At 42.1% G+C, this 19,015-nt stretch overlaps 1 protein-coding gene across 7 annotated transcripts in view; it reads right to left on the bottom strand.

The window, feature by feature from the left end:
* pard3bb (par-3 family cell polarity regulator beta b) overlaps nt 1-19,015 on the bottom strand; it is a 275,337-nt gene that overhangs the window by 82,664 nt on the left and 173,658 nt on the right. For all 7 annotated transcript variants that reach the window (XM_075478942.1, XM_075478941.1, XM_075478945.1 and 4 more), the window contains 2 exons: nt 14,921-15,031; nt 14,215-14,595 (listed from right to left, as the gene is read on the bottom strand). In XM_075478942.1, the coding sequence (XP_075335057.1) occupies nt 14,215-14,595; nt 14,921-15,031 (492 nt within the window). The remainder of the gene's footprint in view (nt 1-14,214; nt 14,596-14,920; nt 15,032-19,015) is intronic.

Here is a 19,015-nt window from a genome sequence, read left to right as displayed (position 1 = left end):
TGTTGTTTTCGATAATGCCATAGGCGTATTCTAATAGGCTATTCTACAGTTCTAAATATTCTTTTCTATATTGGTGACATTGGACCCACGTCCCACACACACGCGAGTCCTGCTCCTGCCCCAGATAGCATGCGGATGTGGGCCACTTGAGGCAACGATCCGGCACTGTAGGCATTCTTCTGGCCCGGACAAAACAGATGTGAGCCTAAAGTGGCCCATGTAGTAAATGCTACATTTGGGCCAAATATTACAAAACGGATACGACCCAGCTTTGGCTGATATATGGCAAGTTAGCAACGACTAATCCGGGTGTGAGCCTAATGTGGCCCACAAATGAAGAAACATACTTGGCCCACCTTTGTTGAAACATATTTGGGCCAGTTTTGGCCGAAATACGGCAAGTGAGCATCAAGTAATCCGGATGTGAGCCTAAAGTGGCCCACATATAAAGAAACACACTTGGCCCACCTTTGTTGAAACTATGGGTAAAAATGAGTTTACTGTGAGCTGGGCAAACCCACTCTTATTCCACAAAAAAAACTGCAAGTTTTACCTGAAGAGAAGTTAGACTGTTTTTTTTCACTACCACGCCCCCTTGGTGTGATTTGTTCTAAATTTGCGGGGGCGTTTGGAACACAACCGTTAACATTTGAATCGGTCAACGCCACTCTGATTGGCTGAGGCAGCACTTCATCGTGACCCAGCTACCTTGCAGAAGAAACTGGCCGCATTCAGCCTACTGGGATCCACAGAAAAGTTGAAGGTAAGTTCGGCTCAGCTTATTTAATTTTATGTGTGAGATATGTTAGCTTTGTTTCTCTTAAACTATACAAACCTGCTGTGTCTACAAGTGGCATTGTACCTCTTCAGATAGGGTTGGCTGAAATTGGCTATAGTTGAAATGTAATTACTTTTCAAAACGACCATAGTGCTGTAAGCTTGATGCTGCGACCAAAATACAGCCACGAGTGAGGTTGATGACATTTTTCAAAAAGAAACACTGCTTGTTCTATGTTCATTAGTATGAGTCTGAAGTTGTTGCCAGACCGCTGGAACTGGAGGGTTTGCTTTCTTTTGTTTTTGCTTTCGTTGTGTTAGCTTAGCATGCTATGTTATTGATGCACGTGTACGGGAACTTTTTTTCTGTTCGGTTATGATTAAGCAATATCGAAACCTTATCAAAAAACAATCCGATTGAACTGTAACTGTACAGAGATGTTGAGGACTGTTCTAAAGTAAAGGGTGTATGGTTTGTACATCTGTGGGTAACAAAACTCCTCATGCACAGCAAAAATGAAGCTCAGTTGGGACACCTCGGGTGAAAAATAAAGAAACCACAGTACACTGATTTCATTTACTGAAATTGATTATTTAGTCTAAACATTTTCTCTAAAACTGTGGTACTAATACTGCCTTTTTTTCTCTTTTTCCCCCTGAGATTACTGCTTTGAGTGTCATCGGTGGGGTTCACATTAAAGATGCGGTCTGGAGAATCATGAGATACTGCTTTGCTAACTCCCTGGCCAAGCAGCTCAACTGGCGGGGCGTAAATGGAAAAACGGCTTTCCACAGCCTCCAAATAAAAGATGTCATTACTGGTAAGTGTTAATTGTGTTATATTTCATTGTGATGCGTTTTATGAATGGGTTAGGGTTTTCCTTTTCTTTCATGATTCTGATTAGTTGCTAGGGGTGCTGAAATTAATCATAATCGCTTTATCAATATGTGGATGATTATGCATCAGTGTGGTAGCAGACAATATTCTATTCTGTTGCAATATAATGGCATTGATTGCTGATTAATCAATCAGTTCATCAGGTGAAGGGCAGTTTTCCTCCAATTTTAGTAATGGGCTGGTCATGGGCATGGCTAAACTGTTTTCAAACTACATTCATCATTGCTGCCCAGCTATGGGCAGGATATAGCATGCCATGCATTTCTCACCATTGTGTGTAATCTCTCAAAAACTTTACTGTTTTCTCATTTTTTAGGAACGGTCAGAAACAACCAACTAACGGCCACTGACCAGGAGGTGGAGGCCTACATAAAAAGGTGGCTTCATCTAGCCGGTGACCGGGATGGTGGGAGGAGAGAGAGGGAGGAGAGAAGGCGTTCCTCACAGCACACACGTAAGTCGGCTACGATACCTACAGTATTTTGCAATATGTGATGCTGTTCGACAGCAGAAATCAAGATGAAGCTGCCAGCATGTGTGCGGGGTGTATGCAGCTCCTGAGTTTAATTTCAATATCTTCCAAAATATCAAAAGCAAAAAATCACCTTTAACATAAAGATGATTTATTACTGTAACTTAAATCTTAAGGTTAAATGTGAAGTTTGTCTGAGTGTTTGAAGCTGCTTTACTCCAGTTCACATTGCCTGTTACCCAACTTTCATTGTCTGAACAGAATGAGGTTGAGCAAGCAGATATTGGGTTTAGCTTCAGATTAATTGTAATTAAAAACAGACTAGGTTTTGAAGTTTTGTAAGGCATCAACACAATATTATAATAACTTTATAGCATTTCACACAGCCTTTTCTGTTTATCCTGATGAGGTTTTGTGTTTTGCACTTCACTGCCACCATATACTGAATCAACTAAATTTGTTCTTTTGTGTATTTCTTAAAGGGACGGAAGATGGATTTGGATTTTTGTAGGTCGCCAACTTTTTTTTTTTTTTTTTTTTGCCATTATGTTTTAAAATAAAATAAAAATCACACCCACTTCTCGTGTTTGGTCATTTCTTCAGTTTCCTCATCTTGGACCCCAAGATGAGTCCCACTGCATGCCACCATTCAAACGGTATCTGGGGTTACCATAATGGCATGTAGCCACAAATTGAGACCATTCTGTGTTTTCATATTTTACATACTATTTTATCATGGTTGTGACTCCCCAGGTGTGCAGGTTAGTCAAGGTCATAGTGTGTAAACCAGTTCTGGCCAGAATTAAAGTGTACAGTGGCCCACATCCGGTTGAGTGCTGGTTCATTTGGGCTGACATCTGGCATTGTGATGGCTTGGTTGTGGCCCACTTCTGGCAAACGTGAGCGGACCGCCCAAGTGCCATCATTCCATACCGTATGTGGGCCGGATGAACATGTCAGGTGTGGGCCGGATACGGGCCAAAAGAGTTTTGCTATCTGGGGCGTGTAGGCTCATTCCATGAGGACGCTGAGAATGTGGACGTGGTTTATGATATTATGGCACCTCTGGTTTAATGTCCACTGTCTGTCTGTCTGTCTGTGCTCGTCATCCACAGAGACCCTCGATGGAGGTGTGGCCAACAAGTTCAGCCCAGCAACATTCTGTTCTCTATATAGCCTAATTTTTTTTAAATGCTGTTAAGCCAGCTGCCGCCGAGCAGTAATGTACGCATAGTTATTTTTTTGAGTTTTGAGTTATTTTCGACGATGCTGTTATTGCAGCTACCAACGCGCAGCATGTAGTTAATTCTTAATTAGTTCTGTTAGTGATTACTTTCGACTGATGCTGTGTGAGCTGACGTGGGACACATCACACACATGAGTTCAGTAGGCCTAATGTATAGGCTACCCTTGTTGCCATGAATTTTTAGTGCTTTAATAAAATGCAATATTTTACCAGTTGATGAGGCTGCATACTTTTTTTTGGAATGGTATGGGTGTTTGCGTTGACCATAACGAGGGCGAAAAAGCCGCCACTGACCTAAACTGTGTGTTCAGGACACGATTAAACACAATGTAACAACAGGAACTTAAACAACGTTCTAATATAATTAATATAATTAAAGCTCGCAACAATGTTGCAAAATATGAGCCCTTTACACACGAGCACGGGTAGAGTTCCACGGTCAGATTGCAGGAAAGGCTCAGTTTTTTGCTCATTAAAATATTTCATTGAAGGAGATATATACAGCTATTTATTGTATTTACATAATATTCTACAAGTTTGCGGCCGCTACCCACAGTTTGAGAACACCCCCCCCCCCCCCCCTTTTTTTTTTTTTTTAACCGCACCCCCTGTTAAAAACTACTTCCCACGGCCCTGGATAGGCTACCACGCAGCAACATACGTGATTCTTTACTTCTTAATATTGTTGTCGTTGTTGCACTGCACTTCTGTTCTTTGTGAGCAGTAAACTTTAATTGAATTCCAATTGGCTTGAATTGGACTTACTATCTAAGTGCCTTGAGATGACATTTGTTGTATTTGGCGCTATATAAATAAAAATGAATTGAATTGAATTAAACCTGCCACTAGCCCCAAAGTTGGGGTAGCTATGGGGTTGCTGAGCACATTCTTGGTGTTGCTATAGCAACCGCAAGCAACCCCTTAGCGCCGCCTCTGGGCTTGATACGCTGCGGTGATACGCAAATTCCTTGTTGCATAATCTGCACACAACCAGGCTCTTGTCGACGCTTCCATCCGTCTGTATTAAAAAAAAAAAAGAAAAAAAGAAAAATTATAGTGTGCGATTAAAATGCGTTATTTTTTTTAACGCGCTAATATGTGTGTAGTTAATTAATCGAAATTAACGCGCTAAAGTCCCAGCCCTAATTTTTACCTTTGCCTTGTAACTGTAGGTTCCGGTGGTTAATTTTCTCAGTTACAGCCATTGTTTACCTCTCTCTGGAACTACACACTGAAACGTAGCACCTCTGTCATCACTAGGTAGCCCGGCATCCGACCCCGCTCCTCACGATTTGATTGGCCCGATTAAGTTTCGATTTTCAGCCTCGCAAAACGACCACAAGTGACTACACCAGCCCGGGAGCAAATTCAATTTGCTAGGGGCGTCTAGATTTCTAAGATACCTTCTCACATCTCCACTGACTGGCAAGTATTGGGAGTGTTGGAAGGGGCGGGACACTGTGAATTTTTCATTGGCCCTGTGGCGAGCTACTTGGAAAGGGGCGGCGAGCTACTGGTAGCTCGCGAGCGACGCGTTGGAGACCCATGGGCTATGGACTGCGTTGAGTGTCCTTATAAAGACAGAAAGGCATGCACGAGTTTGATAAAACAATGACGATCCTATCATTAAGCTCTATTTAAATTGAACCTGACTAGATGACACTGGAATCATAAGCCCCTTTCACACTGAGACCCGCTACCTTAGCGGGTCCAAATTGACACTTCGACCCGCGTTGAGCAATGTGAAAGCTTGGCGTGTTGGTGACCCGTGTCGCCTGAAGCCGAGTTCAGGGGGCGTTGCCTAGTGGCAGAGCGTCACACGAAACACATAAAATGCTGGGCGTGTACAATGACGTAGGCACAAGCCATGCGTCGGAGGTAGGGTTAAATACAGAGTGGCTTCCTCCCCAGATGGCGTGGCACATGTCAAAATATGGCCAGTCCAATCGCCCTCTGCCACTCCTGTCGTTGTGGTCATTAACAGCATGGAACTTTTTCCTCATGGCCTTTAGTTTGTTGGTCACCTGCGTTTTGCTTCGTGGGAAACCGAGCTCTCCCATCTTTCTCGCCAGCCCTTCCAGCAGAGGTCCATCTTTCACCGTCCCCGACATGTGGCGGTAAATAACGTCCTCTGCTCGGAGGCTGAGGAGCTCGCAGACCTCCTTGTCTCCCCAGTTGGCCATCTTCAAAAATATCTCGAACTTGATGTAAAACAGAGTGAAACTTGTCCTCACCTGTCGCTGTTGTTCTGAATCAGCTGTCCATTCTGTCTTTTAAACTCCTCACGTCCGACCCGCGTCAATTGTGTTCACACCAAACTCGGCTCGGCAAAAAGACTAGGGTCCTACGCGGGTCGAAAGGCGAGTCGAGTTGATGCGGCAGCCCGGGTCGTCAGTGTGAATTCGCGAATTAAACGCGGGTTATTCCTCAGTGTGAAAGGGGCTATAGAGTGCAGACTGGAAACAACCTCATATCAGCATCTTCTCAGCAGACAGTGTTTGCTTAGCTGATGCTGAGAGGCTTATCAGAGACAATGAGCAAAGAAAGTTACTGGCAGCCATGACGAGAATCTGATATATTAGGCTAAACTTTGCTAAACCTGTACTAAACGCATGCCTGTATGGCCTTTTTAAGTGTGTGTGCGTGTATGATTGTGTGTCCAATGGCTTTACTAAATGAGTCTGCAGTAATCTCTGCCATGCATAAGAAATTTGCCGTGGCCTTTGGAATTAAAGAAGATGGGCTTGTTGAAAGGCAGGCACCCAGATTTATCACTGTGCTGTGTGCTTAAATGTCTGTCTTATTATAAAAGAGTTGATAAAGAAAATCACTGAGAAAGAGATAAATCAAATAGCTAAAACTATGAAGTACATAAATAACTGTGCAAATGTATTGAGCCACCATTTATTTCTTCCTAATTTGGTTCCAAGCAGCCAGAGTTTCAAGTAATCTTTTAAAGTGGTGTTGAGGAATAGTTCCCCAGGCTTTCTGAATGTCTGTTAAGTTTTTCTCTGAATATATAATGAAATAATACATTTTTCAGTCCAGTCCTTGTTACTTGACTATTTTCAGAGGGAAGTGTTTTTTGTTTGTTAGGCCACTGACCTATGAATCATTCAGAAAGGCTCCTAACTGAAGGGATGAACCAGGGTTTTCTTAATGGCAACTTTAGCAGAGAACCGGTTTTAATTTCTATCTTTGAACACTTTACTTCTAGAAGCCTGTTGCGAAGACAAAAACAGTGTTGCATCAGTGAAAAACAGCAAAGATAACACAGTTTGACAGACAGAAAATAGGATTTCTGCAGCAACAAGGTGATTCCCAAAGAGCTGTTAGCTGAAAACTTGGCATATCTCAGTATGGTGTGTAGAGTGTCCTTAAAACATTTGAGGAAACTGGACAAGTGGAGGACAAAAGAAGAAGTGTCAGGCCTAAAGAACTATCTACAGCAGATGAACAGGATCTGAAAGTGATGTCCTTAAGAAAGAGGAAAAAATCCAGCAAAGACCTGACACAGGAGCTGAGAGATGCATCTGGACCTTCAGCTGATCCATCTGCTGTTGGCCCAAGCCTCATCAGAAATGGGCTCCATGGAAGGGTGGCTGTCAGGAAGCCGTTCTTAAGGAAGGGAAACAGGGAGAAAAGGCTGAGCTGTGCCAAAGGACACAAGAAGTGGGCTGAAAATCAGTGGCAGCAGGTCTGATGGAGTGATGAATCCTCCCCAGAGCCCGGACCTAGTGCTGGGCGGTATGACCAAAAATACATATCACGGTATTTTTTCACAGTATCACGGTTTCACGGTATATCACGGTATTTTTTTTTCATGCATAATTAGGTGTTCACAGCATTTTCTACAGATTGAGAACAGAATTAAAAATTAAAATAAAAATTCTTCAAAATAATTCCTTCGTTAATAATTGGTCACACAGAACTTTATTGTATTAATATTCACATCTTCATTGTAAACAAATGAATAACATAGCTAATTACACAGGTCGGACTGTTCAGCTGTTTCAGACTGATACCTCCGGTTCAGGCTGCTCCTCATCCTCAACACGTCTCTTTTTCAATCGCGGAAAATATTTTTCAATACTCATCTGGATTGAAGCAGCAAACATTCAGTGTAAGAGTTTAAAAAACCTAATTTATTTGATTCACAGCTGCTAGTGTTTTGACCTCGACAACCCAACTACATTATTTTTTTTTTACGGCAAACTTGCGACTAGTTAACTTTATAAAGAAGGCGTAATCGCTTGTTTGCTATGGGTCGGGTCGGGACGGGACAACATTGTATTCAAAATATAAAATATTTTTATAGGACTTTTTAATGTGTGATTTTTATAAAGTTGCACGTGATACCAACCTTTCGTGAATTTCGCCAGCCGTCTTCTTTCGGTTGAGCTAACGCGACGCTGAAGCTAGCAAGCTTCCAGGCTTCCAGGGATGATCTCGCTGATGGAGACACACGCGGTGTGCACGGAGGGGAGGGGCTGTGTGTGTGTGAGTGAGTAGGCTATGTGAGAGAGACGCATGACTGACAGAGACGGAGGGAGAGCAGGGAAATGAAATGCAGCTTAACGAATACTAGTATTTTTTAAATAGCGTTAAAAATAGACAGTAAACATGGGTGTTTAGAAGCGCAACACTGAAAAGAGTCCCGTCTCAAACAATGTCGCGCGACGCAGCGTTCCCCCCGTTGTGTAATCAAATACGGCAGTACGGTATGGCAGTATATTAAAAATTCATATCATAATGAAATTATAAACCGGTATTCGGTGTGAACCGGTATACCGCCCAGCACTACCCAGACCTCAACATTACTGAAGCAGTGTGGGATCATCTTGGCAGAGAACGGAACAAAAGGCAGCCCACATCCAAAGAAGAGCTTTGGGATGTCCTTCAAGAAGCCTGGAGAACTATTCCTGAAGACTCCTTAAAGAAAGGACAGAAAGCTCGTCTGAGAGGGTTCAGGCTGCAGGGCTCTAAACTAACTTTTTACACTGGTGCGCCTAACTTTTTTTCTTAGGTGCACCAGCACAAAAGTTAGGTGCACCCAAATTTTCAAACGCATTGCATTTAACACCGCAGTTTTACAGGTTCTATTTATTTATTTATTTATTTTAAAATCGCTGTCCTTATATATTTCTATTAACTAGCAATCTGGTCAAAATAAAGTTCTTTATTTGAAGCACAATTCTACAAACTTACTGAACTCAACTTACTGAAAAAGTGTTGGTGCTTAAAGTGCTTCACTGGCCTGAAATTTAAACTTAAAACATCTCAAGATAAATTAAATAAAAAGAAAATCTAAATTAAAATTGCAAGTGTTTTAAGGGCTTCAAACTGAACATCTCATGGCTCAATGTCTTATGGACTATGCTCCATTGCAGTCACATGCCCCTCTGATGGCCAACTCCTGTAGTTGGGTTATATTAGACTAGAAATCTAGACGCCCCTAGCGGCCGCAAATGGAATTTGCTCCGGGGCTACAGCTTTTTGCTATACGGGTCTGGCTTGCTAGGCTAGGGTTATATATTATATCAGTATATTCACCGGTCTTCCTCTCCTCAAGATACGGCCGTACAGAATGACGCATTCCTGAACGATCAGGAATGCCATGTACTCACTGTTCGCAGTTAGCACAGACGTCTTTTTTTTTTTCTCTCTCAATGTATCTGCGATGACTCCTATAAATTGCGCGCACGCGACATCATTGCTGTACGTCGGGTTTATGTTCAAGCCATTTTTCTTCTGAAGAATTATTTCGGACTTGAACTTAGTGATGGGAACTTTTGCAATATGGTAGGCAACGTTAAACTTGATTATCATCTCTGTTTGCTGCTGCCTGCCGCTGAAAGGCAGCGGGGAGAGGGGACACTGAGCAGGTAATGCGTTTCATAGATGCGTTGTGCTTTTTCAGCGTTTCAATTCGAAATGTATTAGAACCAGTCACAAATGCACTATTGCCACACTTTACAGTAAATGCAGTGCATTATATTATCGGCTTTACTGTATTTTAGCCAGGTAAACTGGTCAAGCCACTCTCTTAGAAATGTATACACTTTACCCCTTTTAATTTCAGTTGGTTCTGGCTCGGAGTCGATCGTATGTGGCTCATTATCTGATGCTAGTAGGCCGTAAGGTGAACCTCGAAAACTCCTTCAGAACACCAGGCTTGTTCCGCGCTCTCCGAACCAAACACGCTTCAGCTCATAAAAAGATTTGAGTTATGTTGAGGTTTAAAAAAAAGTTTCGCCGCTCAGAACACAGTACTTTTTTAGTTCGCAACGTTTAAAGGAATAACTAGTGCCTGGCAAGGCGTATGTACATATTCGGCAGGCGTAATAACAATTTGGCTCGCGAGAGGTGCCACGGTTGAGACGTCATCAGAATGGACGAATCGAAGAGCTGGTATGTCAGCTGAGCTGGTAAACAGAAACAGCACCGCTGCAGCAGCGCGATCATCCAGCAGTACCGAAGAAGACGAAATTTCGACCGAAAGATTTGTTACATGCACATATCTTCTGTTAAGCATGAGGAAACACAGAATTTCACCTGCACAAGGTGGAATGGAAGGAATCAGAAGGAACAAATAAAGAAGCACTTGCTGAGTTCTTATACGATGCGTGGCCACATGCTGATCTTACAGCAGTGGGAAGAAAGCTCAGCTTGTACATAGCACATCAACACCAATGTCACTGTGTGACTGTACTGGAAGGTGTGCAGTCTGTTCATGCTGTGGAAGACCTGCAGTGTGACCACGAAGAATATGACACTGGTGTTTTTGCATGCACAACATGCTGCACAGGAACATAAGACTGTCATTATTAAGAGCCCTGACACTGATGTAGCAGTCATTGCTGTGAGTCTGCAGAAAGATTTGCCATGCAGCTTGTACTTCTTCACAGGGAAGGGCAACAGAACACACATAATGGACATTACCAAGGTGTCATCAGCTCTCGGAGCCAGTGTGTGTTCAGCCTTGATTGGGATCCATACATTCTCTGGGTGTGACTCCACAAGGCAAAAAGAAGACATTTGCTGTGGCATGCGAGAAAGATGTCTACCTGAAGGCTTTCAGAAATCTGGGGACTGAATTTAACTTGGACCACTCTACATTAGCATTACTTTGCAAATATGTATGCCATTTGTACGATCAGCCAACCGCAGAAAACATCAATGAGGCTAGGTACAAAGCTTTCTGTATGGCATCATCAGCCTTGCCAGAATTATCTATCTCCCCAACAAGTGATGCCCTCCACCAGCACTGCAAAAGGGCAAATTATCAGGCTAAAATAATAAGGTCATGTGTAAAGCAAAAGATTGGACTCATTTGAATCGGTGGTGGAGAGGAGGACACTGAACAAACTGTTATCCATCATGGATAACCCCACCCATCCTCTCCACCAGCTGCTGGTTGGACAGCGGAGCTCCTTTTCCAACAGGCTCATCCAGCTCCACTGTCACAAGGACCGTTTCAGGAAATCCTTCCTACCAGCAGCCATCACCATATACAACACCTCCCCTCTGGCTGGAAGAGAACTTCAACCTCAATAGGCTTGAAGTCTCTCCTAAAAAACAATAACAAAAAACAAAAAATACTGTAGATTTGTACATAGCAAATGTTTATTCACTATTTCTATTTATTTTATATTTTATTTTATTTTATATTTATTTTATTCTATTCTATTTGCTTGTTTTTTACTACTTTAATTGTTTTCATATACTGTATGCTGCTGCAACAAAACAATTTCCCTAATTGGGATTAATAAAGTAGACTTGTGCAGGTGTTCCAGCTGTTCAAACACCACAAAGGAAACAGAGGATAAAGAAGATGACAGCTGCCCTGACACTGACAGTGAGGAATAGTGTATGTGTGTGTGCGCGCGTTTTTTTTTGTTTTTTTTAGCTTTATTCTATTCCATTTGTATCATTCCTTTTATTATGGTTATGTATATAAGTTTATGCCGGTTGATGTGTATGCCCTACTTGTTTTGATTTTGTTATGTGTTGTATAGTTATTAGTGAATAAATCAGTAAATGAATACCTGAATGGTAAATGGCTAAATTGGCTCAATTCAGAAATACATGAATGAGCATTATCGTTGATAATTATTATTTTATGTTCACTTTAAAATGATATTTTGCGAGATTCCTTTCTGTAGGTTAGTTTTGACAGCATCAGACAGGTTGTCATTTTTCCAGTTTGTTGTCGTAAATCGGCAACGTGATTGGTCCAGCGCGGTCACGTGGTGTCTTGTGACGTCAAAATCGTCATTCAGCCCTGCGGAAAATATCTTCAGAAAACGTCTCGGTTTAAAAAAAGTACAGGATTCTGTGACGCGAAACTTTTTTTATATGTGCAAAATAAGTTGGTCATTTTTATCAGCTAACGGGCATGTAGTTCGGAGAGCACGGAGCGAGCCTAAACGAAAACGGGGTTCACCTTACGGCCTATAGCTCCGGATGCTAGCTCTGGACCTGGGCTTGACATAACGTGGGAGGTTGATGGCTCCGTGTTAGAGCATTGGTTGTGGGTTTTTTCGGACGAGTCAGGCCTTAACTTAACCAAAAAGTTGTCAATCATTCTTTTCATCTTATCACCCGCGGCTACATCGACTGTTTATCTGACGGGCCGAGGTTCATCACCTCTCTGTCTGACTAGCAAGCACGTGTTCAAACGTACACGGGCCAATCAGAGGGGGGTCCCGCCCTTCACCATCTCTGATTGGTTTAGACCACGATATGGGTCTAACGTGTGTCTGTTGTTGAACCACAGGGAGACTTTCAGAGTCGCGTAGACTTTTTTTTTTCCCCCTCGAACGGGTGGTTGCACCGGTGCAACCTGAGATTTTTTTTAGGCGCACCATTGAGAAAATAGGTCGCACTCTAGAGCCCTGGGCTGTGTTGGAGGATAAAGGAGCTCAGCTGCTTTCAAGGTGTACAAACTCTGTTTTTTCTTTGGGTTTCAATAAATCACAGCACCTATTTCCAGCTTTCCTAGCAATATATAAAGGAATGAGGATTGGCTCAATACACAGCCCTGTATGAAGAGGTGTATCAATAAGGACATTTCAAAATTTTAATGAAAAAAAACCTGCAGGTAAATCCTTTTACTTGAAGGAAACGATGATGTTTGACCACAAAAATGAAAAACTGTTTTTCTCAACACTATATTTCTGATAAGTTGTTATCTCTGTCGTTATCTGAAAAGCCTCAAATTTGCTGGAGTTTTTCTTACAGAATCAAGCATCATGTTCAGCTATTTCCTAAGGACTGAATGTGTGGACTGATGCACCCAATGGGCATAACCACACCTTTCTAACATTTGATATCACTAGCTCGGCACACACAGCATTTGTTAGTTCTATGGTCATTCCACCACTCTTTGCATTTTTGCATGTATGGATTCTGGTGTTTGTGTCTATGTTGTAAGCTGCATTGCTCTGCTGATGGAATTCCTTACTGTTATCTTGCTTATCGTCAGGTTTCAGGAAGTGATGATAAATGAATAGCACCATCTGCCAGGACTGCTGTGGTGCATGGGTGGAAAATTCCAAAATTAAGAAAATGTCAGATTCTATGTTACTTCTTTCAAAAAAACAGAAGCTTTGGTAATGCTCAGAAAATAAATACTGAATACATCAAAGTGAGGTTCAACATCTGAAATCTACGCTGAAAAGCCCACACTGGATGTGACTTATCTATTCAAGAAATTAATCGTGTCTGTTGGATAAAAACTTAACATGTTGACCAGATTAGCTCATACCATATAACATGTGCAGAGTACAAACATAAAGATTTCATAATTGTATAATTCAATATCATCACTTAGCTGTCTACTGGGATTAAGGTATTTATCTGCATTTCTCAGCATGGAAGCCGAAGCCATATATGTACATTCACATGCTCTAAAGTACAGATACACAAGGAGTGTAAACGCATTTTCTTAAACAGTTCGCACTTTATCATAATCTCAGAGAAAAATGCACCAGAAGTCAAGGTCAAAGGAGGCTTGACGTTGGAACGTACACTATTATGCATGAAGGAAAGGATGGAAACAAAACGGTGTCAGGAAACATCTCTATGAAGTCTGGAGCTGTCCATCACACAGGTTCACTTCCTCGCTTTTAAAGCAGGTGCAGAAATAAGGTGGCTGCACGTGTGCTTGTGTGTGTGAGAACATCTCTCCTGGCAGATATATTCCAAAGTTAGTGAGGTGTGACTGACACGTTAAAGCAAAAAAAGCCGGACTGTGAAGCTGAGAGGCACACAGAAGGCCCTGAGAGGATTTTACGTACAGTAAAATCAGTCCACGCTTCTTTGTATCTGTCTCTATCTATTGTTTAAAAAAAATGCACAGACATACAGGCAGGCAATGGTCTGTCACAGATAAGCAAGATTTAAACAGGAGAGGGTGAAAGAAAGGAAAAAAGATGAAACTTCAGCGAGATAATGTTGCTCTGTAAATGTGGAGAGCAGCAGGGGGAGAAAGAAGTGAGGGAACACTTAGGTTCGCCACTGCCCTGCCTTTGTGTGGAGTGAACCCAGACGGTGGCAGCCACTATTGGTCTGAAGTCTGAGGAAACCTCAAGAGACTCAATGGAGAGATTCCCATTCATGCCCAGCATGAGGATGTGGCCAAAGCTTTATCCAGAGTTTTGCAAAAATTCTTTATGAGTACACATATCAATTCTGCTACTGTGTGAAAGTCCTCAACCAAAGCATGTGTGCAACTGAAATCTACATGAATCTCACCCTCAAACAAAGGCGACTTTCAGGCTTTACTGACTGCACGCCAGTAAAGGCCCTGAGCCTTACCTTTCATTAACAGGAGCTGCAGCAGCAGGAGGAGATGCAGTTCCAGCGCCTCTTTGTTTGTTGACTTTGGCATACAGCCTATCAAGAGGGTCGTCCTCAGGGATGGGACCGGCTTCAGTCGCATGAATTCCATGTCCTGGATAGCCAGAGGGGCCTTGGGGCGAAGGCGTGCGGGCATAAGCCGGCTGAACTGCACTGTAGGGAGGTGACTGAGGCAGTGGCTGTGGCACTGAACTGATATCTCGATCCCTGAAAGACTGAATTCGGGCATAGTTGGGATCTGCGTCGTCATCCTCAAAGTCTGGATATGCTGAGCCACCACTGACACCTTGCTGGTCTCTGGACAGTTGATCTCGCAGCTCAGGGTGCCCTGCCTCAATCCTGAGTGAGAAATACAGGACCAATAAAACTCTCAAGGTGCACAACATCTCTTATTGTAAGACTTCTTTTCATGGATGAACAACTGATTGTTGACCTACGACAAGAGCTACCAGACAGAAATATCTTTAAAGAAAACATGCAAACGCACACAATAACCTTAATGACTGCCAAAGTAATGGCAGTCATTAAGTAGAGATGGACGAAGACAATAGAGTCAAATGGAAACGGAACAAGCAAAACAACAAAAGATTTACAGATTGCTTTCAGTGTGCTCCATGAAAATGAAAGTACTTACAACAGAAATGCAAACAGTTATATGCCTCACCTTTCTCTTTCTAACTTCATCCTCTCAAGCTCATGGTCACTCAGAATTTCTGACTTTTGCCGTTGCAGAGCTGCTTTTGCATCTTTTTTGTCCTCCTTTTTCTTTCCGAATCTGGATAGAAAAAAATTGTGACATAAACGGAAAAAATGTCATCAGAAACAATAGAGAAACAGAGAAAAAAAAAACATCCAACTCTGCTCTGAGATTCTAACGGATTTAAATGATCCGATGGGATGGAAGGAGAAGGACCAACAGCATTAACACCACTTTCACAACAAAAACACACTGCCATGCGCATGCAAACGCAGTGACATGAACGCCGATAGACACACTGGGTTATTCAGTGTCAACAGCTTCGAGAACATCCTGTCACTGAATGTCAAGACTAATATTTGTAGCTGTGGATCTTTTCTGCTTCTTTTCAACTTCTCACTCACAGAACCATAGAAAGATTTACAAAAAAAACACACATAGGAAGGCAAATGACACGAAAGCAAAGAACATAACACATAAAAATGACTCATAATTATAAGTCAAGTCTTAACTTAAATAAACAGAAAACTCTACAAATCCTGTTAAGCACATACAAGTGGAAGTGTGTCCACAGGCAGCTGAATCAATTAAACAGAAGAAGAGCACGAGTCAAGGGGTTTTCCAATTAGAAAAGCACTCGCCGTCTAAATTAAAAGATGGCATCTACACAATAGACAAAAAGGATCATTTAAGTGGCCAGATATCAATACTTCAACCACACCAGTCGATACTGTTAGTGTGTGGTCAGCATCAACAGCGTAGTCAGTGCTGGAGTCATTACCTGGAGAGGATGCACACATTGTGAAACACACAAATCTGACTGAACACCACAATACTGAATACTTTCAATTCATAACAATGGCTTCAGACTTTGTGGAAACTAAAAGTAGTGAATATTCTATTGTTCCAGGAAGTAAATGTATTGATTGGGTCATTTTCATGTCATCTCGGAATTTGCCATTGAAAATAATCAGTTGACAATCTGCATAATCGCTATCACGATAGACAAGTGAATTTATGAAGGATTGAGTCAATACTGTGCTGGCAGCAGCAGCAGATTTTCATTTGGGGTATGGAATATAAGGGAAGTATATTTCCTCCGTGCCACTTGTATCTTAAAATGTATTCATCCCATTGATTTGAAATAAGTAACTCTCAAACATAAAAGGAACATTTCCACAACACCAAGAAAGGAAACTTGGAGTGCATTAGAGTACAACCACTCGATAGACAGAAAGTAGACTCGTGTGAGAAAGAAAAGCAAACCATTGATCAATGCTATGTTGGTTTTAGGCTTCAGGACCAAATAAAAACCATATGTTCCAAAAATTAGGTGAATACAGCCTCAGATCCAATCCAGCTTTATTTATGAAGCACTTTACATTACCACAAGGACCAAAGTGCTGTACGGAATACATAAAAACATTAGAATTACAAATGCCATTACACACACACAAAAACATAGAATACTAAAATGCAAAATACTTTTTAACACATAAAACCAGCCATGCAATAAAAAAATAAAATAAAATAAGCACAAACTAAATCAACATCACACGTGGTGTCAAAAGCCGAGGCAGAGAGATGAGTTTTAAGAAGTGATTTAAAAACAGTGATGAAGCCTGTCTGATGTGCAGTGGTAAGTCATTCCACATTTTAGGAGCTGCCACAGCAAATGCACGGTCCCCCCGAAGCTTCCGTTTTGTTTCAGGCACACTGAGCAGCAGCTGATCAGCTGACCCGAGTGAGCGGGAGGGTGTAGAATGGTGCAGCAGCTCAGAGAGCTTTAAAAGCAAATAAAACAACTTTAAAATCAATCCTAAAATGTATGGCAAGCCAGTGGAGTGAAGCTAAAATGGCCGAGTTGTGTGCTTCCTCGGGAGAACTGATTTTATTTTGCCCAACTGCCTTCATTGATAAAAACTTGACTTCGCAACTGCCCTAATCTGACAATCACATTTAAGATCAGCATCCACTTTAACCCCATGGTTTGTAATGGCCGACTTGTTATACTGGGCCAACTAATCTCAATAGGGGGAGTCTCAGCTGTGCCGCTAAAAAACCATGACTTCAGTCTTACTCTGGTTGAACTTTAAAAAGCAGGGCTCTAGAGGACGACCAATTTGGTCGCACATGCGACCTAACTTCTTAACGGTGCAACTAAATAAAATCTGAGGTCGCACCGGTGCGACCAGCAGTTCGAGGGAAAAAAGTCTCCGCGACTCCGAAAGCCTCCCTTTCATTCCACAACAGAGACACATTAGGCCCATGTCGTAAGTACAAACCCTTTTCTGTTAGTTACCTGTCTTGTGGAATTGTGCTTCAAATAAAGAAAATAACTTTGTGTTGACCAGATTGTTAATTAATCATTTATTAGTCAATATTGCCTAAAAAGACAGACAGCTACTTTTTAAAAAAGAGTGAACTTGAAAAACTGAGGTGTTGAATGCGATGAGGTCGAAAAAAAACACCATAAAAGTTTGTTAATCTTTCTTGGGCGCACCAGTGCAACCAGTGCAAAAAGTTAGTCTAGAGCCCTAAAAAGTTGAGAGCCATCCAGGCCTTTAAGTCCTCAAGACGTTTTCAAGGCGAATTAGCACAGATTCCATCTTTCTTTTTGAGAGGGATATAAATCTGACTATCATCAGCATAACAGTGGAAGAGCACACCATGCTTCCTCAATATGGAGCCAAGCAGAAGCAAATATAGGACAACGAGAAGTGGGCCTAAAACTGAGCCCTGTGGCACCCCACATGATAAAGGAGCAGAGGATGACAGAGCACTTCGTTCCCAAACTGCAGGTTTACTTGAGGTTCCCAGAGTTTCTAAAAGTAGAATGGGAGGCAGAGCCTTTAGTTATCAGGCCCCTCTATTGTGGAATAAGCTGCCAGTAAATGTCCGGGAAGCAGACACCCTTTCCACTTTTAAGACCAGGCTTAAAACTTATATTTTTTATAAAGCTTATGGTTAGGTCTGTTGAATCTGATAGTGTGTCTGCTAGTGTGTCTTGTTCTGCCTCCACCTCTGGCACCCTCTATACTTTCATTACCCCCTACCCGAACCAGGGTTTGAATCCCATTCCCGCCTATCTTACCTCTTTAATTTCTCCCCCTACCCGAACAAGGGTTTGCATCCCCACCCCGCTGTGACTGGTGTGCAGTTCGTGAGAGTGAGTTGTATGGCTTTGTTTTTGCTGGTATTTTTAGTGAATATAGGACTGTTTAGGTGAATTTGTCTGCTGTATCTGCTAGTGTGTCTTGTCCTGCCTCCACCTCTGGCACCTTCTATACTTTCATTACCCCCTACCCGAACCAGGGTTTGAATCCCATTCCCGCTTATCTTACCTCTTTTATTTCTCCCCCTACCCGAACCAGGGTTTGCATCCCCACCCCGCTGTGACTGGTGTGCAGTTGGTGAGAGGCTGAGGTAGCTTGTGGCTGTAAAAAGATGGTTGTTGTGGTGTGAGGAGCAGATCTATATAGGGAGTATAGGGAATTACTCACTGAGTCTGGTCCTTTATTTATTTATTTATTTATTTATTTATTTATTTATTTTTTCATTAGCACAAGTTTCTTGTGTTTACCTTGAATAGGGATGGCTCAGGTAATCCTGAAACATCCCATAGTTAAGCTGCTATAGGCCTAGACTGCTGGGGGGCCTCATCTGTCACACCTTTCCTCACTTTACTCTCTTTATGTATATGTGATATTATTGTGGTCATTAACTCGTGTTTCCCTGTTCCAACAGATATCCTTTGAATGGTGTTACAGTGCCGCCACCGCGCCCCCCCCCCCCCTTTCTGTCTTCTCAAACCCCAGCTGGTCGAGGCGGATGGCCACCCTTCCTGAGTCTGGTTCTGCCAGAGGTTTCTTCCTGTTAAAAGGGAGTCGTTTCTCTCCACAGTCGCCTCAGGCACGCTCAGGCCGGGAGATTGGACCGAAAAACAAAAAGTTTTCAGTGTAATCTGTTGGTTTTCTTAGCTAGGAAATTGTTTTTGAATTGGCTCTATATGAACGAATTGGATTATTTTATGAATTATGATTATTATTAATTAATTGAATT

Source organism: Odontesthes bonariensis, chromosome 12, assembly GCF_027942865.1.
Source record: "Odontesthes bonariensis isolate fOdoBon6 chromosome 12, fOdoBon6.hap1, whole genome shotgun sequence".
Classification (NCBI taxonomy): Eukaryota; Metazoa; Chordata; class Actinopteri; order Atheriniformes; family Atherinopsidae; genus Odontesthes; species Odontesthes bonariensis.
Note: the sequence above shows the minus strand (reverse complement) of the source record. Positions and strands in the feature narration are given on the sequence as shown.